Raw genomic sequence first — 26356 nt, forward strand, 5'->3', positions numbered from 1 at the left:
CCCTATGCGCCTCATCTACACGTCTTTTAAATACTTCCAGGGATGGGGACTCAACCACTTCCCTGGGCAGCCTGTTCCAATGTTTAACCACTCTTTCAGTAAAGAAATTTCCTTCTGTTTGGTTTTTTCCCTCTGAGATCTGTTAAGCTAAGGGTTGGACGTATGATAGAAACGTAGAAGTTTTGAAAAGCTTTTCTTCATAAACCAAAATGGAAGTGAACTTTGAATGTAAGCCACTCTTTCTCCTGAGACAGTGCTGCCCGAGAACAAGAAGGGTCCCTCTCCCCCTCTGCGCCTGTCCTACCGGAGAGCTGACAGAAGTGTATGTGCTACGTGGAAGCCCAAAGTATTTTGGGATCCTTGATCAAGGTTCTTTTGACTGCTAAGTGGTACAACTAGTTCAAAGCACTGGAGGTTCTGTAACCTTTATTCAACAAAATGAGGAGCAATGCCACATTATATGCAGAATGATTCCAGAGGAATTAGGTAACAAGAATGTTACACTGTTTGTTTGCTTTAGCAGCCTTAGCATTTAAAAGACAGGAGATGCCAAAGTTCAGGCTGCCCGTGAAACTGCAGCGTTGCCCTCGTTGCATCTAAGACGTGTCTGATTCCTCGGTACACATTTCTTTTCACAACCACTTCCTCACTCAGCGCACCGCTCTGTTGTAAACCAGACACCGGAGCTCCGTGTCTCCCGAAGCTGTGTGAAGACAAGTACAGCAGAAAGCTTGCCAGGTGCTCCAGGACTAAGGAACGACTTGGGTGCCAGGAGCAGGCACAGAGGCTCTCCAGCACCTGCAGAGGGGCTGGATCCATCAAAGATCTTCACCCGCAGCCGGTTCTCAGCATGGGTAAGCTGCTCAGGATTTATTTCCTCCCGAGGGCTAATGTATAGGCCAAATGTGGGCAGATTTGCATAGGCCAAATGTGGGCAGATTTGCACAGGGACAAATAACAGAAGTGCTCCTCACACAAAGGTCATGTGCTCTACTGAAGTTTACATCCTTGCTCCAAAGTACAAGAATACTAAAGCACACTGAAGAAAATACCTGAGGTTTTCTTTTAAGGTGCAAAAAACAACTTATTTTTATGCTAGCCTTGTTCTCAGTCTTACTGAATCACTTGAGCTGAAATATTCCAAAAATACTCAGGCTGAGGAAAACAACTGGCCTGAAAAATTTCAGTTCAATGTTAAAAGTTTCACAAATACCCTGAAAACCAAGGTACTATGATGGGAACCGCTGGGCAACTTTCCTAATTGGCGGTGCTACCAACCTATTACATAGTCAGGACTTTATGTTTTGTTTATCACAGACTACATTATCAACTACCCTCCAGTGAGTTGATAATAAGCAGAAAAATAAAGAGAGGAGGGAAGCAGAAAGGAGGCAGAGCTGCTGGCTGAACTCGGACGAGCCCAGAAAAACTGTTCCATGGCCAGTCTGGCAGTGAGAGACACCAAAGGACAGTTTCTTGTGTCTGCCATGGCCTTACAAACCTCTGTCAGACACATGCACACGCACATCACTCCGATACAGAAGGCTTTCACAACATGAATAGTCTGTACCTCTCCCAAGGTCATGTGCCTGAAGCCCCCAGCCAGTCAGACTGCCGCTTAAATGCAAGTGGAGCCATACAGGCTGCCGAGATAAAATTATCACAGTCGTATTTCAGCAGATGAAAAAGAAACCCAAGATGCGTGCTTGGATTAGATGCAAGAAAGAAGATACCCGGACAAGCAACAGGCAATTCTATTTGTGTGCCGAAAGGAAAACTGGAGCAGGTTTCACACAAACCGACCTTCAGAGAAAGAGGAGCAAACCAATTCCTTCTTCCGAGGCAGTAAACGAGCATTTGCAGAGCCACGCGACAACGGCGTGGTCAGTACTGTACCTCAGATCTATCTGTGGGACTCTCAGCTCTGAAGTCTCCTTTCGTAATTCAACGGATGAATTTAAAATGTTTCTGCAACGACACACGTAGGGCACAAAAGATCACGCCTGGAAGCCAATCTCTGAATGTATGGTTTGCAGTTCTCAGAACAACTCCAATGAAGTGAAAACTGGTGGAGGTTTAACAACTCGACTTTTTATTTTCTGCTAACTCCAAAATTAAAAACGACAAACAAGTAGCTTGCAACATGTTCTTAGCTGCTTTAATGCAGTTGTGTGTGTGTGAGCTACAAAGAAAAGGCAAAGTTTTAGAATTTTTAAGTGTCCATTGTGTAATAAATAGTGGATATTACAGAAATTTTAGTATCTTCAAGCAGGGAAAGACTAAATTTAGAATTGCAATAATGTATTTAATTTCCTGCAGTCATGAAGTTTTGCGTCAGGTCAAGAGAACTCCTGGCACACCAGAAACTCTTTACTTCACAATGAATTACAGTCAGATAGAGCTGTCATTTGGAAGATTATAATACCAATGTCCTACTCAATAATCATACTTGTATAGGATGTTGCTTTTCAATTTGTAAGTGGGTTCTTGCACCTCTTACCTTTAGTAATGTGTGATACTATCTTTGGACTGCCTAATACACTAATTACACTAATATGAAGTGACACTTCTTTACCAAGGGTTGAAATTTTAGTTGACCTTCCATTCTGCCCTGGACAGGTGAATGAATCGGACCGTCGATTTTGTAATAACAACTTGAATTTTACTTTTAAGAAGGTTTCCAGGGAAGATTATTTTCCAAGCAGTTCTACCCATCAATTTTCTATAGGGTCAAATGAACTGTTGTTCTGGTTCATGAATTGCATATGACAGCATAAAACAAGGATAAATTACAAGTACAACATTTGATAAATAGACAAATGATAAGGAGTTCACTTTTAATAAACAGTTGAATTGCGAGTACTAAGCTCTGGCGTTGAAAGCAAAACAGAAGAAACTTGGTAAAGAGAGCTACACTTTAATAGTGTGATTCCCACGTACGCTTTCCATGGACTTCATTCAGAGCCACAGCCACTCAGCATCTCTCAAAATCAGGCGCAAATGGTACTACTGCATTTAAAGCTATGGAAAGTGTATGTGTGCGGTGCACTGTCCACCACCACCAATATTTCTAAAGCATGAAACAGGGTTACTTTATGAATGAAATATGAATGAATTTATGAATGAATGGATGCCTTTTCCCAAAAAGCCATTAGGGCAGAGGGCAGTAGGGTGTCAGAAAGGTGGGGGTTTCTTTTCCTAACCCTTAGACAGTCTGATCTTCTTTGGGTTTTGACCCCATGAGGAATGCTAAAGCGCAAAGCGGTCTTGGGATACCTTCACTTTGGTCTCCATCAAAGACCACCTCCCCTCCCTGCCCCACAACCACACGCATCCAGTTTATTCAAGATTGCTGCTGGCCAGGCGAAAAGAGAGGGAATGCTATTCCTCTCATCACTCCTCGATCAGAGAGGCTGTGAAGGGCACATATGTGCAGCACCTTGATCTACAGAGGGGTCATGGAAAAGGGAGAAACAGAATAATCACTACAGATCGATCTAGAAGCACAGATCATGAACCACCTGGGTTTTCACCACAACGGGACTCAGGATGGCATCAAAACCAAAAAAGATTTGGTTTAAATTGTAAAGCTCTCATGGTATCATCATGCTGGTGTGGTAGTTTTAGCAAAGCCTCACTAGACAAACTTAGATTTAAATATGCCTGTCATTTTAAATACTGCTACAGGAATCACAGCTGCTGTATTTTCCAGTATGAAGAGTGGAAGGGATTCAGGTGGGAACCAACTATTCATTACACAGACTTTTCTTCCTAGGAGAACTGCAATCTCTTTTGCCTGAACTTTAGCGTTTTAAAAAGAAGACAATTTACAAGCGTTAAATCTGTTCTCTCCTGCTGTTTTTGCCGCTTCCTGCAATATTTGGAAAATCCTGCTCTTTATTTAAAAGTTATCAGGCGTGGCTATTAATTCCCCAAACCACCTCGCCTTTCGGACCTGTTGCCTACATCAACAAGGGAATTTAAAGTGATCCAGACTGTACCTCTGTTCTACTGATGTGGTACAAAGTTGCTTCAAAACAACTGCAGTTCTGCAGCAGGTCCTTTCCCTTGCCCAGTTACTACCCCAAAGCAAGGGAGCTGAGGGAGAGATGCCCAGGGAAGCAGAACTGTGCTCCGCATCACTGCCCAGTGGTGAGAGGCCTCTTAATAATAATAATAATAATAATCCTGCTCCAAAAGCAGGAATCAGACCAGACCCTGCTAGCTTCAGATTCCAAGAAGCGCTTCAAAGGTCTCCTGCCCTGCCACCTCCACCGCAAACGAGCACCATCCAGGAAACATCTCCACGGGCCACCATGGACAGACCTCAACTTCTCCGCTTCCTCCCTGAGCTGCCCAGGTACAAGGCAGCTCTAAGCTGGCTCCAGCTTCAGCAGTTGCTAATATGCTGTGCATCATCACTGGGCACAGTGTGGTACTAAGTGAGCTCTGCAGCTCATGACTGGCATCGGAGCACATTCCACCAGCCTGGGGAAGGGACAGAGGGGAGCTCGTATTGCCGTCTGCAGACACGTCCTACGTTCGAATGGGGAGTGGGGACACTACACCTTCACGCAGGCAATTCAAAACAAGAGTGCTTGAAGCTTTCTTCATTCCTTTCTTTCCTTTCCTTTCTTTTTCTGTTATTGGTGACATTTAAAAATATGTAAGTCTGAAGCCAACCCAGGGATAAAGCCTTGTGAAGAAACGATAGCTCAGCTAGATTTGTCATTCATTTGAGAAATCTGCATACAATGACCACAGATCCTGACTGTGAAAGTGTCTAAGCAGGCAAACCCCTTGCCCATGAGGAGTTCTGTTGAAATGAAGAAGCACCAAGCACACCGTGGACTTCCCTTAAAGACAAAAGCTTGTAGAAATGGCACCAAAATATACACTCCCATATGTGTACAGATACGTATACATATACGTACGTATGTGTATATACACATGCATACATACATACTCACACTCTAGAGGTACCTTAACCTGGAGTCATCCAAACTAGTATATTTGAGCTTTTCCATTTCAAATGTGTGACAAGAGTGTGACGATGGAAACGTAAGAAAGTTTCAAAAGCCCACAAACATCTTCAGTGAAAAGGCTTTTCACATCACCTTTGTACTCAATGTACAGTATTAAAAAAAAATCATTTTAATAGCTGACTCCTTATAAATGATTAATGTATTGTGCTGCATGTAAGTGCTCTCCTGTTTCTACGAACATCTAGTTGGGTAATATTCTCATTTGTGATTCATATGCATGTTCTTTTATAATTACAGTGAAATAACAGTTTCTGGGGAAGTGGTTTTTAAAAGTATGTTGGTGCTACAGAAGATCAAAGTATAATAAAACTTACATGGAAGCAAAAATCGTGCATGAATAACGGCACCAACTTTAACAATGGACTGAATAAACACGTGTAATTCTAAACAGGATGGACTGAATTTTTCATCCTAGCAATTAATCGCGGAAGGCTACATTCAAATGAACAGGCTGAGCAGATAAGCTCGCACTTATCACCACAACCATTTGCTTCAAAAATATGTACGTATATGTGCCTGGGTTCCCATCAGCAGAGAGACTCTCACTACAAGATGTCAACACAGATCTTTACACATAGTGTTTGGGATTCTATAAACAGAGTAAATGCACACGTAAAAGCAGCCTCAGCAAATAGTAATGACTAAAGCAGCCAGTCTTTATTTCAGTGAGCAGCGAGGTGGCCAGAGCAGCTGTAATGACCTCAAGTTCATATCCTGGCATTATCAAGAAGCAGAAAACAACTGCAAAATGTGCCAGATACAGCACATCAGCATCTAGTCACCTGTTGTTTCGCTTTAGTGAGGGAAGACATTGAGGCAGTGGCTGGGAATGACATTTTGCTTGCCTGTCTGAAATAAAAGGAAACACTTTTTGTAAGCATGCGGTAAGCAGAGTGCTGAACAACTCTAACAGCAGCTCACCCGCAGGTTCAAGCAAAATCCCTTGCAGCGACTGCAGCACTACTTCCTGTGCAACCCTGGTTGAATCTCACCTGACAGTGCTAAAAACCGCAAAATAAATGTGTTTCCAGCTTAGCCACCTTCATTCGGAACCAAATTGTTCAGCTGCAGGGCTCTGGCATTTATCTTGGTAAAAGTAAATTGCAAGTGCAGTGATGAGCAGGTGAGCAGTAGTCTTTGTGGAATTGGTCATCCAGACTGATCACAGAACACACAGGTTAGCTTATTGCTTCCCAAATATCAAATAAAAATAAAAACTGAAGAGGACAGCCTAAGTCTGACTTAAACAATTGAGGCAATGAGCACAGAACAAAACATGTCAGAAGTAAAGGGTTTTTTTCCAGAAAATTATACAGCTAGAAAAAAACTATAGATTTGTTCAGAATAAAAGAAATGCAGCAAATAACATATTTTACCTATACAAAGTTTATTTTTGAGTAATTGTATCAAAATGCAATGCTTGGAGGGCAATATTCAAATATCACAATGCTCCTTTAATTCAGAGCTATATGGATCTTATTTTGCCAAAATAAACTAGGGAACAGAGAAATCTTTGCAGCTTAAATTGCTCTGAGATTTCTGTACAGCCTCTTTGCAGAAATACTAACCTGCAATGTAATGTGAGAAAAGAAAAATAGCAACTGAGGAGATTCAGACTGAATGTCTGTCTTTATTCCCAGGTGAACAGAAAGCTCCATGACTTGTGTCCAAATATTTCAAAAGCGTCAGTGCAAGGGAGTGACAGGTATTAAAGACACCCCCTACCTTCCCCAATTACATGAACTATCAGATTGAAGAAAGAAAACATTTTTTTCCCCCCTGCTATGATACTTATTTTTGTTCCCCTCAACAGCAATCTAGTCTCCTATGGGATGTAATGGCACTTTAAAATCTGAAGTGTGAAGGTCATGAACTGAATTAACTCAAAGGCTAAAAAAGAATTTAAAAAATCTAGTACCAATATTAATACAGCAGTTTAAAAGGACATAATCATTATGAAGTCTGTGTAATTGTTTATGTATATGAAGGGCTTCAGGCGGATGGAAAATGTGAAAGATTTTCTCTGATGCTGATTGTAGTAAAATTTGAAGTGCCTTGGTTGTCCTGCAAAGCCCTGCCTGCAGGACCAGCGCCCACACTAGGAAATGCTATTCTGTCACTGGGAGAGATATGCAGGCGAGACTCTCCAGCTATGTCTCAGCTGTGGATGCCAGGAGGCCTGCCAGGTCCCTATGTGTGTGCCGAGCCGCCACCCGATGGCGTGCCAGCGGCAGAGCCAGGTGGGGCCATCCCCACACCCTGCCCGTGGGCTCCACTGGGGGAAAATCCAGAAACACCAGCAAAAGGAGAAGCACGGTGCATTCAACAGGCTCCCCGGTCTGGACAGTGGAGGGACCAGGATTGTTAGCAGCCCTGCAAAAAGTACCTGCCGTGCTGCTTGCACCCAGGCTGGGAGGTGTGGGGCCTGTTCTCACCACTGCTGTGGGATTGCAGGTAAAGGGCGGCATGTTCCTATATTTCTGCCTGCCCTCTCAGATGTCTGCTCTCACCCATCCCGAGTGCGGTCAGCAGGATCACCTCTCACCATGTCTGCACACTATGTGACTCCAGTGTTGCCCGGGCTTTCATGCTCTACTGTTATACAGTAAAAACAGTGAAGGTTTTCTGCTGAGACAACAGTCAGTACAAAGCACTACTAGAAAACCCCCAAGCAAAAGCCACCCCCAACAACAAAAGAGAATTCAGGATGCACAAAACAAGTCTATACTGTTAACAGCGTTGTGTGAATAACTTAATAGCCCTTTTCTACCTCTACCCTCTGTGCGGTAATACCAAAACGTTTTAAGAAGCACTCCAAATGCCTGAGCCTGACCCTAAGAGGCTAAAAATCTTAATAGAAATTGCACATGGAATTCCTTTTCTTTCATAAGCTTCAGAAACACATTCTTTGAAATCCCCAGTGCTCTTCCGTCAAACAATGTGGAGGTGAATAAATGTAGCAAAGAGCAAAGGTATTATGGGGCAGATTCTTCTCTGCCTTTCACTGCATTGTACAGCCGCTCACATCTGTACCACAAGTTCAAAGTTTGAATAGAAACTCTGTCACTGTCTGACAAAGACTTTGCACACTGTATCAAAAAGCACCCATTCACATCTTCAACAGTACTTTTTTCTCTCCGAGAAAGTTTTCAAACATAAATCATATTTCTCAAAGCCACTGCCAGTACCCAAGCGCTCCCCACGAAGACAGTTAATCACACCCTACCCGTAGAAATGATGCTCCTTCGATCGCTTGCTCTGTTCCCTGCTTCTTCTGCCTCAGAGTGCTCAGATCAGATCCTGCCCCAGAAAAAAAGCAGAGTCAAAGGCTTGGGATACTCAGAGCCGAGTCCTGGAGTCAGGCTGCAGGAGGATCAAGGAGTACTGGGCTGAAGCAGCATGGAAAGGAGACATCTCAAAGTGTGCTATCGCTCAACCATCACGCACAGATAATTGAGAGCATCTCAATTTGAAACCACTGGTCACCATCTGGTGATAAAATAAGGAGACACCAAGTGAGTTAAAGCAAGCTTGCGCATACTGGGATATTTTACTTACACTACATAATGAAACCCATTGTCACCTCCATTCATATTGTCGTGTCTTTCCCAGTTTAGCAGTTTAATACAATTTGTGTTAGCTTTGTCTTTCCTTCGCTTTAATTAAAAGCTGATTTCATCTTTTCAACAGACTGCATCGCACACACGTGTGCACATAACCTTCCAATTCAAGACACTTCTAACACGAAAGGAAGTAAAGTGCAAAAGAGAGCAGCTGAGACCTACAAAGTTGTGCCACTCCTAAAAACAGGCACAGAAGACAGCCATTGGGATGAATATGTTAAACAAGGCAGAATTAAAGGGTTAAAAAAAGACAGGACTCTGGCTCTCTCCCTACTTCACAACTCTTACGTGCGTACTTATGAATCCTGGGACAGCAGCAAAATTAGGCCTAGCTGACCTTTAAAAGAATGAATAATTTCCTAACACAGTGAGGTGTTTTAAATATATGTAACAGCTTTAAACACCCGAAGTACTCCTAATTATTTTTGCTACATACAAAATATTTGAGGAAAATGTATACGATATCTTTAATTTGTTAATTACCAGCTGGCTCCTACCACACATTATTAAGCTACTATGGCAGTGACTAATGCCTCTGACAATACTAAATTACCAACAACACCTTGTGGATGAATGTGACCTGAGCAGCCTAGAAAGGACTAGCTGCAGGTGTTTATTTTCAGATAAAGACGGCTTATTAACCCAGGCATAAGACAACAGACATTAAATACCACATGCACAAGTCCTGAGGAGGAAGGCTGCACCTCAAGACCCGCGTGCTGCCTACCCCATGGGCACCGCCATGCCCCGTGGCCGGAGTAACCCGGACACCTGCATCCCGTGCTGTTTGCTTGCAGGATGTGGAGAAGCAAAAGCACCTGGGATTTCTCTCCGGCGGTATTTTAGGCGCTGTGGGCTCTGCAGCTGTGGCCCCCTGCTCGGTGACTTCAGTAGGGGTGCTGGATGTGCAGAGGCAGTGCCATACCATGCACCGATGTTCAGAACTCCCCCACTTTCAGCCCGGCGGTCCCGAAGGCTGCGCACCCACACTCATGCGGTTTGAGAGGCTTGGTGTCAGTGAGAGTTTGTGCACTCCAACAGGACCAGGCCCTACGTCATCCCTTCATGCATTTCAGTAATTCTCTGACGTGAAGCACGCAAGGGAACTCCTGCTGAAGCGAAAGCAGGCTGCAGCCATTCCCTTCAGTGTGTGAAGAGCAGGGCTGCTCAGCTGGAAGGGGCACCCGGCAGGGGGTCTGGGGGTCTCAAGGATGGCAGGGACTTTGCATCAGGGAAGACGAAGATGAAAGAAACGTGATTGCCCATAAAAGGTTCCTCTGCACAGCTGCAGCCCAGGCACAGCCCTTTTCCTCTCACCTCTGAATACAAGTCTTTTTTTTCCCTTTTTTTTTTCAGTCAAAGCACTTTCTACCAAATTGAGTAGATTAATAACATTATAGCTTGGACAGGAACTTACATGTCTTAGTACTAAGTGTGTGAAATAACATTACTCTCCTTTCCAAATCCTCCTGAAGTGGTTAGGAAAGCCAGTCTTCTCCTGCACAGCTGCATTGTAAAATTGCTGAACAAACCTATTCTGCTGTAACGGGAAAGGACACATTTTCTTCCCTACTGTAAGTAGGTCAATGAAAACACCATGTTGTGAGGATGAAACTGTTTTCCTCCATCCTCTTCCCCCTAATGGCAGTTTCAAATCATTCCGATTTAATTATGTTTCTAGTGTTAGCTATAATAACATTGTAAGGTTATTAACAACTGATATATTGGCGGTCCTAAAGTCTGGGGTTTGTGCTTCCTCGCGGGCTTATTCTAGCCTCAGGTATACGCATGCAATTCCTACACAGGGCACGTCATTGCACAGTTGAGCAAAGCCTGCAAAGAAATCTGGATGTGAAACGCAACAATACATTATGAGGCACAAAATTTCAACTCTCAGCTCTGAGATTCACATTGAGCTTTTTACATCAATGTGATCTCTTTCTGAGGATAAAATTCTGACTATCATCTACTCTAAATCTAAAGTAGCTACGCTGTGAACAGTGAACTTGCTCTGAATTAATACTGGCATAAACAAAGCCAGAGTATTTTCAGTGGAACTATTCCAATTCATAGCACCTGGAGACTTCTCTGCATGCATTTCATCAGGAGGGATTAACCAGTAGCTGGAGAAACATTTAACTTGCAGTTATAGCTATCTGAATACTAAATGCAAATTAAAGGCCATTGGCAATAAAAAATACATTTTGGGGGAGAAAAGCCCCCCCCCCCCCCCCCCCCCCCCCCCCCCCCCCCCCCCCCCCCCCCCCCCCAGAAAAAGGAAAAAAATTAAATTACACTAGGGAGAATATAGAATGCCTGAAGTCTTATCAAATGAAATTTTAAAAACCAGAATAGGTGTTGCTTTTTTACTGACTGCCTCTCTCTATTTCAGAACAGATGGTGTAAATTAGTTTTGTTGACATTATCTGAAAAAAGGAAAAAGTAATGAATTCACCTCACATAATGCCTGTTGTAAACTCTCACTCACCCACACAAGCACTCCAAAGGCCCCATTCTGCAAGCAAATGTTTGCCATAGCAAAGGTTACACGCTCTTACAACCCACTCCTTACATCCTCATCCTGAAAACAGGCCTGCCTACAACAGTAAAGCTAAGCACACACAAGTGGACACCGCTCTGTCTTCAGTGTGAAATTTTTACCCTATAAAAACCCGTGACTTCAAAGGGGACTCGGATTTCACCCTAAGAATCTAATTACGTGTTTCAAATTTAGGATGGACTGTCAAGTGCCAGCTGACAGACTGATGTCCCCAAGTATTTCAGGACAACGATATCTGAGCTGAAACGCAAAGCCAGCTGTTTATGCCTTAACCACTTAGCTAAGGAACATTTCAAAATGAGGAAATTATATGATGATTAAGTGCCTCTGCACCTCAGCAAAACGCATACCACTCGGCAGAGAGATCTTTCCAACCAGAATTTAGAAAGCATGTCTTTCATTAAGAAAATAATTCCATGTGCAGTATTATCTCCTGTATCACCGAATCATAAGGATGGTAGAAAAGAGATGTAACCCACCTCCTACTGTGAGATAAAGTCAGATACACTTCACTCGTGTTTATTAAAGCCATTCCTAAAACCTCCAGTGATGGAAAGTCCACAAGATCCACTGGCAGTTTATTTCAGGGATAACATTTTCCTAGGTTTACCTCATCTTTCTTGCTTCACTTTAGACCCATTTCTCTTTGCTACGGCACACAAAAGGGATTACTGGCCTCCTCTTCGCAACAGCCTGTTCTGCACTTTCTGTGCTTGAAAAACTGCCTGTCTCCCACCCGCTCCCCAGCAGGCTGCTCTTCTTTAGGCACAGCAAATACCTTTAGGTTTTTCCCCTGGGGCATGTCCTCTGGATCTCCAGTCATTTTTACTGCCCTCCTCTCCACTTTTAAAGTGGCTGGCATTTTCTTGAAGAGCAGTGCTCCAAACCGAACACAGGACTCCAGCTGAGCGCTCACCAGCATGGAGATTATTCCCTGTGGGCTGTACTCCCACATGCATCCCAATATCATGATTTTCTTTTTTTTCCTTTCTATCGTGCAACTGCTCAACATTGCCAATTCATGTTCAACTGGAGATCCACAGTAACCCTTATCCTTTCCTGAAGAGCTGCTGTCTCACCAGTTGTTCCCCAGCCTGTACTGGTGTCAAGAGCTACCAGCATGCAGCTCACTGAATCCTCTGGAGCTACACAACACCACTGCTCGCCTCTGTGCGCCTGGTGAGCCAAGCGTGCCCTTGCGATGCTGCCTCATGAAAGGCATCGAGTTGTGTGTAGTTTTTAATTAGCACACAGTGAAAAATACTGGAAATCCAGCCAGGACTGGGCCAATATTTGCATAACCTTCCCCTCTTGTTATTTGCCTGCTCTATCTGCCAGGGGCAGGGTGGAAAAACAATTAGGACTATTTCTTCCAAGGCTGAGATATCCAATTTTATTTCCTTGCTCTATATTGAGTCTGTCAGTATATGTAAGTCATGCCTAATACGAGCCCAAGCAGTCATCTACGATGCTGTACAGCAGAAAAAGGATAGGACTAATGACCTGTGAAATAGGTATAGCCAGACCTGGCTGGTCTGAGGTTGCTTTCTGGCAAAGCTTGGTTTCTCTTGGACATAACACAGTGGATGACTTATTTAGTACTCTGCATGCACAGTTACAAAATCTGAGGCTTTGTGCACAAGGATTTATTTCCACTTTCAGGAAAACTGCGTGGCCTGAAAAATTATCAGTCTATCTACTTACTTTATGCCTTTTTCATAGAGAATACACAGTTTCAATGTGGGTGGATATTAAACAGTGTAGCAGCGAAGATTGGGCCCATTTAGTCCAAGTTACCACTGAGTTATGAGTAACTGCGCGTGACTCTCAGCAGACACCTATTCACCTTTCAGTGAAAATGCACCGTCCTGCGAAGAGTTCCCCTAAGCCTGGAAAGCATTTTTAAAAAAAGGGCTTTAAGCTCTAGCACTTTTAATTCTATTTAGGAATACATCACCAGATTTAATGTAGATGAAGAACTTATGTTTGCTTGGATTCTTTTCAACCATCAGACACCTAACATTTATTTAGCTGTACGATTTCTGAAATTGTATTTACTATCTCCTAGACTCACATAATTGCTTCTTGCCATCATCATTTCAGCAAGTTTCCTCTGCTTACACCCACTTCCTACTATAAAACTTTTTTTCAGTTGCTCTTCTAAATTTTATGTTTGACCTGAAATTTTACATACCAGATATTAGAGTCAAGCTGAATGTATCATTTATACATTTTCAGCAATTTTCAAAGCTAAAGTTATTGAAAAGAAATAGTTTTACCTGTGCTAAAAAAAAATCCTTTATAAATCCTTTGCTGAGAAGCATTCATTCCTCCATGCTTTCACACAAAAACTTGAAGTCTGGCAAGCAGGTACAATTGTTATCTTTCTGCCGCTATCAGCAAACAGCCATTGAACTTATTAACAAAAGGCGTATTTCATCTCCCTCCAAGGATGGTTCACAGGGAGCTTTAGAGCTTACGAGTGCAAGCGATTGCTCTACCAGCTGAAGGTCTGAACCTTGCTGATGACTTCTGTTTTGAACTGACATGGGTCTATGGGAGACCTGCTCAGGGGCCTTCTTGCAAGCCACGCGCAACTTCCTTGTACTTGAAAACGTGTCTCCTCCAGAAATTTCCTCCCTAACTGAGACTCTGAGGAGATGGAGCAAGGACTTTCGCTGAATTACCACTTCTGGATGCGCTGACAGCCTGCCCTGGTTGCTGTTACTACGTGTTCAATGGGTCAGCCAAAAATTCATCCAATGCTACAGCTAGAATTGGAGGGAAGACAGCTTGGAGGTTGGGATGAAGAGCATTACCAATGGCCTGGCAGGTGGCAGAGAGAGGTGGGAAGCCAGGATGCAGAATAGGTTGTAGGGGAAGTAACGTGATAGTTGGCATTTTCAGAAGTGGGGCTTTTTAAAGAAAAACATGACCTGTTTACAGAATAGCCTGGCAGAGTACATGGCTTGACTCTTAGCTCTGTTAAGCTCTCCTTGCATTTCTGTACCAGCATAATATAATTTGTACCTGCATTAAACTGATGTGATTTATTTGCCCTAATAAGACATGCAAATTGATTAAACTTTTAAGGACAAAAATTAAACCATAAAACACTTTGTATTTTGTTTGATGTGTTTGGAAATCTGTTTGATCTATTTGGAAACACATTTTGTTTGCGTATATTCAAAGAAAAGTAAAATATTTGTAATTGTAATAGCAATTAAAAGTACACATCAAATACCAAGATAAATGCTTTCAAACTTAGATCTATGATGTGCCTTTTTTCCTGGGTTCTAGTCTGCAAAAGACTGGCCAGCTCTCCTAGATTAAGTTTAGGTGAGGAAGCTTTCAGTTACACAAATTAGTTAGGACTCCATGTTAAAAGAGTGACAAGGTTTCAGAATTATCAACTCAAAAGTTAGAAAATATTTAAATCAATGTGTTGCCTTTGTAATCTCATGCATTTTTTTAGATGTAAAGTTAGTCATTCTAAAGTCAATTTATAGGAAAAAAGAATGATCTAAAACCAGGGAATGGATTATATTCCCATATCAAACGAGTGATACAGTAGCTCTCTTGATCCAATATAAATTAGTTGTGTATAAAAAGGGGGGGGGGGGGGGGGGCGGAAAGAATCAAAAGCGTTTCCTGATCTTGTTCCAAGGACAATGTCACATTAAGAATGAACACGGACTGAAAAGGTAGTAATTACTAGAAAGCATAACTCTCATTAAACGGTATATTTAAAAAACGTAACAGGAAAGGATAAAATTACTAACTAATTCTATTTGCAGCTGTTATTTGGAAATGAGTACTCAAGGTCAACTTCACTCCAAGCATGTTCTTCTGGGCTTTGCCTGTGCTTACTTTCATTGTGTTTAAAAGAACTAGTCATTAGTTGTCAATAAACTGTTTTTAAAGCCTACTTGCTCACAGACTTCTCTTGTCTCTGCTTCATTTTTCTGTCTTTTTTTTTTTTTTTGAGGTTCCGCTGAGAGCAAATGTTCTTACAAATTTACAAGGAGGTATTTTATACCAGAGTAGTCTTATCCTTACAAAAGATATAAAAGAAAATAAGAATGCAGCACTTAGGTACCACTTTTTACCCCTTGATCTCAGAGCATTTCACAGAACTGGGCAAGTATTACTGTCATTGCTCTCAGAAAAAGATATGCCAAGCCCCCTACATGACTTCTCAAAGATCACAGGCACAGAAGCCGACTTGTTCCCTCCATTGCCCTAGGGAAGGTTTTGTTCAGCAAACAGCTACCACCATGCCAACAAATAAATTAGTAAAGATTCATTATTTCCACTGCTTTCCTATCTCTTCTTTATTACTTGGAGTATACTCCCCAATTCAGGTTTGAGAGTCAAATGCAGCAAGAGGCCATACAATTGTTTCAGACACAGGAAAGATACAGTAAAACTTGGCTTCCTGTAATACCCCCCTGCCAGGGAGGATGGTTTTCTCTAGACTATTAGGTATTAGGCATTCTCTCAACTACCACAGCTGCTATTAGATGCATTTTTAAGCATCCTATTAGTGGGAAGTATCACTGTGTTTCCAGGTAAAGTCACTTCATACAGTAATAATTAGCTCAGGAAGTACTTTGTTCCTTTATACACCAGGAGCCAGGATCAATAGTAAGTGCAGAAGGTCCAACACCGCTTGGACTGGCGACTTCTCTGGATTTCCACTCGTGGACTCAGAGGTGATAACATGGCTGCATAGGACATCATAATTTCTTCAGTTTGGGTTGTGGGTGTTTTGGGGGTTCTTTTTTTACAGAATTACAAAATTACAGAATTGAGGCTTTCTACAGAGTGGTGCATTGTATAAGGCATTGCCTGTCATACTCTGCCAAAACAAATTAGCTGCCGTCGCTGGGAGCAGATTCATTAGGACCCAAAGGAAATTACATCACTGTGAGCTGCTTCTAGGTACTTCTGAGCTCAGAAAAATGCCAGCGTATTCTCAGGGGAACCTTGGCGAAACAGTCCTTAAATTCTTTACCAAGTGGTTCCTGATGACACCCCTATTTTATTATTTTTGGCAGAATAATAACTGTAAAAAGCTTGAAGATGAGGCTAGAAACAAAGATTTACAAAGGAAAAAAAGATCATGACAGAAAGAAAGAAAATGGGAACCATATACAATGACTGTAAAGTCTAGCAAGGAAGGATTTTAACACTCATATGCGTATCCCTGCCACTGGTTTTATCAGGGTTTACAAAGAAGGAAGCGTAGGATTTATTAAAGGAAAAAATGTTGCAAACCCATTTTCACCTCAGAAAGCACGATTTTTCTGAATTCTTGTGACGGAGTCACTTATAACTTAATCGTAACGGAAAGGGAGGGACCATGATCTGCCTGCTCTGAGAGCAGACGTGTTACTAACCGTGACAAAGCAGGGCTTGTCCCTAACGACACCGAACAATCAGCTCCTCAGAGCAGGAAAGCGTGGTACACGCTAGTGATGAACACCGTACCAGCATCAGAGTAGCACCTCAACCACTCACACAGTACCTAAAACCAGGAGGCAGCAATGCTTCAGCTGTAGGCCTGTGCTCCCCTCATCAATGATCTGTCCCCTGCTTGATCTCCCTGAAGACCGGGTCCTCCATGATCTCTCCTCTCTCTGCAGTAGCAAGAGGCAGGGGCTGGAGGCAGGCACCCTTTCACGCTCCCATCACCTCTGTCCCAGAAGCACTTCTCCATCTTCCCCTGTGTGGGTTTAGTGGGGGTCCTGGGAAAGGGGACGGAGGGACGGGAAGGCTGCAGTGAGGCAAGAAGTCCAGGAGATCAAGAAGAGGGTGTCACCACCCCGAGCAACACCTTGCTGCAAAAGCCTTTAAGAAAAAGATGTCTCCCTCTCTCTCCTCCCTCCCTTTCCACTTCCCAAAAGATCCCAGTCACCTGAGAGCACAGGGCTAGTGGGGGAGCAGGGGGAGGGGAGGGGAGGAGATCCCAGCCCCTACATCCTGCCCTGATAAAGCTATCACACCCTTACCCAAAAGCCTCAGCAGTATTGCGCTGCTGTGTGGTACCATCAACACTGAACACAGGCTGGGGAAAGTACAATATTCCCTAACCGTGCAAAATTCACCCTAACAGCTGGCCAAAGATTTTCCGTTTCAGAAAATATGCCAACTTTATAATAATATATAAAGCATATCAAATACAGCAACATTTTCTATGGGAAAATATCAGTTTATTGAAGATTTTCCATTTACTGCTAGGACAACTGGAAGATGTTATTTCAGGTGGATTAGATCCACCAGAATATATTTTTTAAAGTCAATCCAACACCGCACTGTAGTCCTTACCCTGGGAACTCCCTGTTCCTGGGTCAGATGCTCATTCCCTTCCAGGAACAAGGTTTTTCAGGCAGCTTCACTTCCCAGAATACGAAGCAGGCTTCCTTCTGACGAAGCTCTCCAGTGCCTCTTGGACATTTAATTATGGGAGAAGGGTCTCACATAATGAAATGGGAACACCATGCTCCTGAACTATAACTTCTGAAAAGCAATACACTGTGGTAGGGAAATGCAATTTAATTTTGAACTGACTCAGGAATATCCCATGGAACATTAATTCTATTTTCTGCTCACCTCTGAATGTCAGTCTATTTTTCTCTTTCAGTTTAGGAAGCTTATAAAAGGTGCAGCGAACCTCTACTTCCAAATCTGTGGATTCCTCCTCCCTCCCGCCTTTTGCCACAGAGCTGGGGTGGGTGCACGCCATCTGAAAACAGAAGCCTACTGTGCCAAGCCTTACCAGAGGCGATGCCTAGCCCGAGGAACTGCTATCTAGATCCCTAACACAGAAAAGTAATAAAGGTACTTCCACCCCCTTCAGGTTTGTAGGGGCTCTGAGAGCTCACACAACTTGCCCGAAGCTGCACAGGATCCTGTGCAAGAGCCAGAAACTAACCACAGCTTTACTAAGGCCCACTGCAAGTTTTTATTCATCTTGACACATTTCGTCTCAAAGTTCTTCCACTTCAATACCAAGAAACAAATATTACAGTGATATCTTAATGTAAGTAACTGTTGGCCTGGAAATTTAGCATGAGACTGAAGTGTTTAGCTAGTCTGAGCTAGTTAAAAGAACACCCAACTAGTATAAACTATAAGATAATATAGTCTGGCTTGAATGTAATTTCTCACCCCTGCGGTTGTCTTTTTCCATATTTACCTTAAAGGTTCTACATTTCCCTCTCCTCCATCCCCTAGATTTAACCACACAGAAAACACTTCACAGCAGATTTGCTCACCCAAATATACCCAGATGTTTTGCAAAATTCGGGTAAGCTGATCAACAGGGATGAACTCGATCAAATGGAAGAAAGATAATAAAACATACCAGATGCATCATCTTTCCTCCAAACAGAGGAAACATTTCTATTTCAGTTCACCCAGTTCCACATATTTTGCAAGACACAGACTGACATTACGTGAGTCTCTTCGGCACTGGTATCTATAACCAAAAATGTGAGGAGTTCCAGTTATCTGCAGACAGCACCTACTTCCTATGGTTATTATGGGCAGTACTAACACGTCAGGAATTCTGAGTATGTTTGTGTGAAGTGCCACCAAATCCAAAGTTAGGAGCTCCTCTACTACGAGTGTAAAACACGCGTGCCCAGAATAAATGGTAAAAAGGATGCTGGCATTTAGGTGATTCTCATACAAAGCACAGATTCAGATGAAACTCTCAGAATACAAGTTTTTGCTATATAACAAATATTACATAAAACTTCCCACTCAGTTTGATATTTCAAAATCCTTTTGGTCATAGGAACACCACAACTTAACCAGAAATACTGGAGAAAGAGCCTGAAAATACCATTGATCAATGAAGTGATGTATCTGCTAGATACTGAAATTACTTCTGACAAGTTGTAGAAAGAACATGACAGCCTGAATCTTCCTTTTACTCACAAACTCACTATTTAAGTGAGGACTATCAGGGGAATGTGCATGTTTTTTAATTACTGCTAGAAGGACTTTGTTCAGAGAAAACAAAAGGGTCAAGATGTAAAAAAAACCCAGCAATCAAAACCAAATGCCAAGTAAAAGCATTATTTGGGAACAAGCAAACAGAAAGGTTAAATTTAATTAACCCTGTGTTGTGATCGAATTCACACATGAGGAAATCGCAGGTAAGTGAAACTATAGCCAAACAAGCATGCAAGAACATTGATTACATCCTAACGTGGAAACCAACTTACTTTTCAATTTTGTAATAATAAGCAGCATTTCAAACAGCATATCCCACTAATGAAGAGCAAAGGTATATAACAAAATTCAGCTGATAGGAAAACAGCACTCCAAACTGTAATGGTAAGATTATTAAAGCTCAAGACTCCCTAGGTATGCCAAGACAAGTAACCTTGTGAGTTAACACTTCACTGAGGAATAAAGTTCAAATAATCCGTATGGGGAAAACAGGGGGGAATAAATCGCACGGGGAAAGCACTACGTGAGTATCTACCTCATCCTACAGGAACTGCTGAGTGCTCTGAAAGCAGAAGCAAAGCCCAGAGGAACCACCCTAGCAAATGTATGCAAAGGCAAGCTTCCTACTTACCCTATCGTCTGCACCATGATCTCTTTTGCCACCTTAGTAATTCCAAAGAATCCAGAATGATGTTATTTTTAAGGGAATATTAGAGTCGTTAGAGGAGACAGAGGGAAGCTGACAAGCAGAGCTTTGCGAGAAGCCAGGCAGAGAGGGATGAATTTAAACCCTGGCTCAAGATGCTGTGTATTCTGCGTCTATCTTTAACTTGTAAATGATTTGGTTTCACATTCCTCTGAAGTCCTGCTGGCAGATGCCTTTGCGGAGCTTTACCAATCGCAGGCACCCGGGCCCCCTCCCCTCCTCTCTCCCTCCCTCTCCCCCTCCCTCTCTCCCAAGCCTGCCACTCCACCCCATCTCCCCCATCCCCACCTCTCCCCTCTCCTCACTGCCACACACACGCACACACACAGAGGGTTTGGCAGGCAGGATTTCACTGACTTCCAACCACGGCTGCCCGCAGCAGGGAGGCTGCCATCGCCACCCCGCCAGCCTGCAGCAGCGCCGCAGCCGTCACCTGCCGCCGGGCACCAGCGGGTGCACGCCGGCTTCCCGGGAGCCCTCTGCTCCCCGCCAGCAGCCCTGCGAGCAGCTCGACACGGTGCCTTTGCAAAACCGCTGTGGCTCGGCCTGCTTATGTTCGGTGCGGAGGTACCCGAAATTATTGCTCGTGCCCAATTAGGCAAAGTCTCTGGGTTTGAATCCCGGAGCCACCAATGAAATCGCAGTCGGAAACAGGATCGTAAGAAAGCATTTTCTGTAGGGGACTCCAAACGCAACCAGCTTGAGGGGCGCGAGGGCTGGGGGAAGGAAGGTACAAAGAAGCATTTCACACTCTGTCATATCAAGCTTTCACAGAGCCTCATATTTGGATGTTTACAGCACTTCTGCCTGTGCAGAGAGCTTTACTGAGGAATGACGTATTAAAAAAAGAGAAGAACAAATAAAAAAGATTTTACCAAATCTTAAACACAAGGCTTCTAAACGCCCACTCTTAGTAAATTTGTTGCTCCTTACAATAACAATGCATTGCAATGTTGTTCAGAAGTCAGACTCTGAAATAGCTAGACTACTGATTAATGGCAGCATTCGAGGAGACTGAACAGGGGAAAAAAGTCCTTCCACATAACCCAGAAAGTCAGTATCCCTACCAGAGGCTTCAGGAGTCGTTAGTGTTGACACAAACCCCTGGCTCTTAATATCATCCTTTTGAAGCAGCACGCTTTTAATTTGTAAATGTGCTTTCAGTTGCTGCTTGCTATCAGGACTACATGGGTGGGAATGGAACAAGCCACAACACTCTATGTAAAACATATGAATTATTGAATACTTTCAGTTGAAACTGGAAAATATCAATTGACAGTCACACCAATTCAAACAGAATAACATGGTAAATGTCTCTGGTCTACAGTCTTCAGCCTTTGTCTGAGCTGCTGCCAACAGGGGTTCATACCCAGGGATGCAGCCAAGCAAGCAGCGAGCACAGGTCAGGGCGGGGGGGCAAGGTCAAGCTGTGCCCAGAATCACTTAGCTAAAAACATGGCTTATAAATGCCTTGCCAATACCCTACTTGATGAGGCATCACACTTTTCAGAGCACCGGTGTTGAGAGGCTGGACTGATTTAGTAGTAAAAGTAATCATGCGTTTACTTCAGGCTAACAAAGGAAACGGCTCAAAATTGGAAAGGCCTAAAGGGGGGTAAAAGAATCATCCAAAGGGCTGTATCTTAGTGCGCATGAAGTAAGCCTGCACTTCACCTCCTGCCAGCTACTCTTCATGATGCTGTTTGATAACATCTATATAAATACATATGTTTGATAACATAAATATAACGTTATATAAAGTTTGATAAAACAGTAACTCCATAGCCATTTTCATGGTCAGTCCCACAGGCAGGAAGGCAAGAGCTCCTCTTAACCTGGAGCCATCTTGGGCTCACAGGCCTGGAAAAGTTGCCAGCAGCATACAAATAGTAAAGAATAAACTAGCTGATGACTCCTGAAAAGTTGAAAGATTTATTTTGAATCACTAACCTTTGTTACTATTAGCAAAGCCAGACCTCAGTATGTTTAATGCCTGCCTTGCAGAGCACTTTAAAAACTCCAGCAAGAGAAAAATATGCCATGGACTTCCTGCCAGACAGGGAAGAAGTCACTTCACTTCTCCTTTGCCTCGGGTCCTAAAACTCTGTATTCCTGATACAACAGTTCAGGGAATGTGTCTATTATTCAGGTTTAGGAGCTGCAGTGAATTGCAGGAAGGCTGGCACCTCTTTCCCATGGAGCCACCTCTACCACTGCAGGCTTACAGATCTCAGAGTAGAGAAAGTCACTGAGCCACAGTGTCTCCCATTCCAATGAAGTAACTTCACATAAAGCAATGAGAATAACATACCTCAAATCAGTTTTTTTTTCAATTGTAAGGATGTCAGACTGGAAGGGCAGATAATCACTAGAAGCAGAGACCAAGTGTTAACATTAGGTCTTAAAAAGCACAGTGATTCAGATGCTCAGAGAGACAAAAGAGAAAGAACAAAGAAAAGTCATGCTTTTGTGGCTGAGGGCTCCTTTTTAATTAGGGCAACAAGGAAGGAAGAAAGAAGCTCCCCATGGAAGAAGGTGTGATGGACAAATGTGGTGATTCAGAAGTGAAGTCATGAACAGGAAGGATTAAGACTGAGCTGTTTCTAGGACTCCAATGTACCTCTAGAGAGTGCTTAAGTGTGGGGAAAAACACAAGGCAGGGAAATCCACAGAAGCACTTCCACACTTCTATCTAAACTTGTGTATTTCCCTTACTAGATATGGGAAAAAAGAGATTGGGGTTTGGATCCTCTAAAAGAACACTTAAAAGTGTTTGCTTCCCGTGTCTCTTAAGAGGTTATTTATAAACTTAAGAGTATGTGGGGGTGGAGCTCTGGGAAATGGCATGCTGGAAATTACTGGGAAACTTTGGATGTCAACATGGGCAGCATGATCCCATTCCCATGAATGGGACAGTCAGAGGTCATATGTCCAAAAACTGTATCACATAAGCCAAAAGAGAAGGCAGGTGTCCAGTTCCCTCAGATGAAGAGATGTGCTATAATACCAGTGTCTAACGTGCAATGCAAAGTGTACAGCTGGGAGAGATTTACCAAAGCTGTGAGAGGCAATACTACTTTTTCTCCCTCAGCAGGGTCTGTTGCTTAAAACCATCACCAAATGTAATAGATCAGGGACCTCTGTGGCATTAGATTTGAGATACATGAATACGTATCAATAGCAAGTTCTAGTGGAGGAGTGGGAGCTGAAGCAGCAGCTGGCATGGCAGCGGAGAGGAGAAGGGAACAGCAGGGAGGGGAGAGTAATTTGGTACCAGTGACAAGTGTAAATATGTAACATGTTTGGCGCCATGTGACTTCCTACCCATTCCCAATTTAGCCCAGTGCCTCAGAGGCATGGTCTGTCCCTTCACGTTTAGCTATTTTTAATGCACACAGAAGTTGCTCTTTGTCTTCCCGTGTCTGTCAGTGTCTTGAATTCATTTGTCTTGGCAGTCTTAAGATTTGGGCTTACTGGGACAAGCAACATCTTCTACCCTACGGGCTCAGTCCTTCGAGGTCTTACTCACAGTACTTCCTGCTCTTAGGAATGATCTCATTAACCTCTGCAGATGATTTCAGCACAGGTTTGATCGAGAGTAAGAACTTTGAGTAGGGGACTACCATTGCATTGACAGGAACGCGGTTCCCACCTGTCACAGTGGATCCAGCACACTGATTTTATTCCGTATTATTTGATCTACACACCTGTCACCCCCCCAGCCTACCTCCAGCCTTGGCTACTCAGCTAAGCGGTTACACCGTGAGCCCTCTCCAACATGGTCCAACGGACAGGGTTTGGCCAAGCTTTGACCCATGAGTTGCTTCTCTCCCACTTACCACTTTTTTACTGGAAGAGATGGGGAATGGCTATTGAAGCTGGTGGGGACAGGGGGCTCTCGGTAGCACCCCCCAGCACCTGCTGCCCTGCTGTCCCCACGATGCAGCCTCCGGCATGGCAGGGTACCTTTGCTCTGGAAGGCAACCCAGGGGACCGAGATGGGCTCACGCGGGGCAAAACACTGCCCTGGCCCCCCAGTGCTGAGTCTGACTGCTCCAAAGAAATGTATTCCAGCACCCTCCTCACTGAGTCTAATCCTCCTGCCGTTTTTGGGAGGCTCACTGGATAATGGGAGGAAGCTCAGTCACTAAAAATGTTCAGATGGGTCAGCTCCACTATTTGCAAAACATATTCAAATTGCTTGAATTCTTGGTAAGCATTAATAAAGTAAATGGGGAATGCACTTGATACATACTCCATGAGCAGTTCTGCAGCAACAGAGGATTTTCTGTGCTGGCTTTTCCCGTTTTATTTTCTGTTTCTGTGATTCAAGCTATGTGGGAAGAAGGGAGAACGTCCACGGTCATACATCTAAGCTTCAGAAACAAATGATATTTTCAGTCAATCCATTTTACTGAATAAAGGAAAAAATCCATGATTTACTTTTAAACATTTCTTTCCTTTTTCATACGTCTTGTATTTATAGTTTGCTAGAGTTTTTTGGACAAACCTGTAGTTTAAACCAGTGTTTATCATCATATATAAGCATGTCACATCTACAAGAGCCAAGATATAAAAGCCTTGGCTTTATTTTTCTACACGCAAAGTATGAACATTAATTATGAACAATTAAGCAACTTATTAAAAACTCTGTGCACTTGCCTTGTTCTCTGCGAAATCAAACCATTGTTTACCAGATGCCTACTTGAAAAATACCTAAGAGGAGAACTAGAACAGTTCTGCTTCCATCCATCTTTAATCCAAACACTAAATACAGGAAAAAGACTATTCTTTTTGTTAGATGTCCAAATTGATCAGCAAAATGAAGATCTCTGACATATAATAAAGAGAACTTTATGTTATGTTTAATTTTACCACACTGAAAGGAAAAATATTTTTCTAAAAACAATTAAAAAAAGACGGATAAACCTAATCCCACACAGTGCTGAGCCCTGGAAAAGTCTTTCCTTACCCATGATGGCACTCATGGATAAATAAAAAGGCTGCATCATCCATTATTAGTCCTCTACCTGAAAACACTCAACTTGAAAGCTTTGAAGTGACAGCTATAGTTCATTAAAGTTGCTTGGTGAGCAGTGCATCTAATGAAGATTGTTTTCCTAAGGATTTATGATCCTTTGTTATTTATTGCTCCCAAAGACAGTAATCCCTGTTTCCTCTAAACTCTCATGACCAGTCCAATCCCTCAGGACATGAGTGTTGCCCACCTGCACTTTCAGCTTCTTTTAATGTACCATGCAACCAACCTGCGCCGCCCTCTCCACAATGATCCTTTTAATTTCCCCAAGCCTCCATGGTTGCCCTTCTTCCAGCTACTGCCCTAATCAGTACTCCTGCTCCCTTCCATGTGCCCTTTTGTACTTTCTCCCTACCTGGGGAAACAGCAGCAAGCAGGTCGTGCAGCTGGTTCAGAGCTGTGGGTGCTCAGACTGACCAACCAGCACACGTGGGAGCTGTTTCAAGAGGAGAATGTTGCCTGTCCTGTCCTTATTGGGGTGCTATCTTGAATCCCACTTCACGAGACTCAAGGAGAATCAGTATAGCTGAGATTTCTTTCCCTGTGTTAAATTTAGCAGAAGGTGTCTAATGAGTTCATGGCTGTGACCAGAAGTGTGAGACAAACAAACATAGCATGATTGTGTTCCCTTAGAAAGCCAAACTCAGAAGGAAAATAAAATAAACAAACACCCCACATGCCAGCTACAAAGATTCATGACACAGCCTTTGCTCCAGCACGGGATGTTCTTTGTCTCCTCGGTGGTAAGAACCCTCTACTGCTTTGAGGGCTTCATGTCTGCTCTAACTGAGTATACAAAAGGTAGTGAAGACTGCTAATTAAGAGAGCTCATTGCAGCCTGTTTCTGAAAAGAATAACTGAAACATTTGTGAAAGTAAAGATTGCAACACCAAAATTTGTCTTGTCACAACTTTCTCCTGAAATTAATGTCCTTATTCCTGAAATTATGAAATGATTATTTTTATTATGGAAATGGCTCTGTTATCCTGTCTCACTCCAGCACCTCGGTTTCATTGCAGCGCTATGTTCTGCACTGAAAAAGGTTTCCAGTAAGTTATTTCCTGAAAATGCCACAAACATTATGTATTTGTATTTGCCTGGACAGACAACCACAGGCCTTTCGTGGAAATTTGGCCAATGCCCAAAGTGTGCGTGCAGGCAGACATGCATGTGGATGGAGTGACACACACACTTTTTTCAGAACTGGAAGAGGATAATCTATGAAACAGATTCTCTGTTCAGTTGAGCCAAAGGTAGGAACAATCCCCTTTCATTCATCCCACATACCACCAAAAAACCCTCCTGCTCTAAAATAAAACTCACTTTATTCCACCCTCCAGACCAAAAAGTTGGGAAAAAGAGGAAATTACTTCTTTTTTTTTTTTTTTTTTTTTTAAAAAAAAAAATAGAAAAAAAAAA

The 26356-nt window shown here is 43.0% G+C and overlaps 1 protein-coding gene across 17 annotated transcripts in view; it reads right to left on the reverse strand.

The window, feature by feature from the left end:
* Positions 1-26356, reverse strand: part of DTNA (dystrobrevin alpha) — a 222374-nt gene that overhangs the window by 167020 nt on the left and 28998 nt on the right. For 15 of the 17 annotated variants that reach the window (XM_009285618.2, XM_009285614.2, XM_009285609.2 and 12 more), the window contains exon 1: positions 19825-20008. The exons of 1 other annotated variant lie outside the window; for it this stretch is intronic. In XM_009285618.2, coding sequence (XP_009283893.1) covers positions 19825-19841 — 17 coding nt within the window. In that variant the 5' untranslated portion in view covers positions 19842-20008. Of the gene's footprint in view, positions 1-8271; positions 8346-19824; positions 20009-26356 lie in introns of those variants that run through there. One more of the 17 variants, XM_009285602.2, reaches the window with a different exon arrangement.

This window comes from Aptenodytes forsteri, unplaced genomic scaffold (genome assembly GCF_000699145.1).
Source record: "Aptenodytes forsteri isolate BGI_AS27 unplaced genomic scaffold, ASM69914v1 Scaffold23, whole genome shotgun sequence".
NCBI classification, from domain to species: domain Eukaryota; kingdom Metazoa; phylum Chordata; class Aves; order Sphenisciformes; family Spheniscidae; genus Aptenodytes; species Aptenodytes forsteri.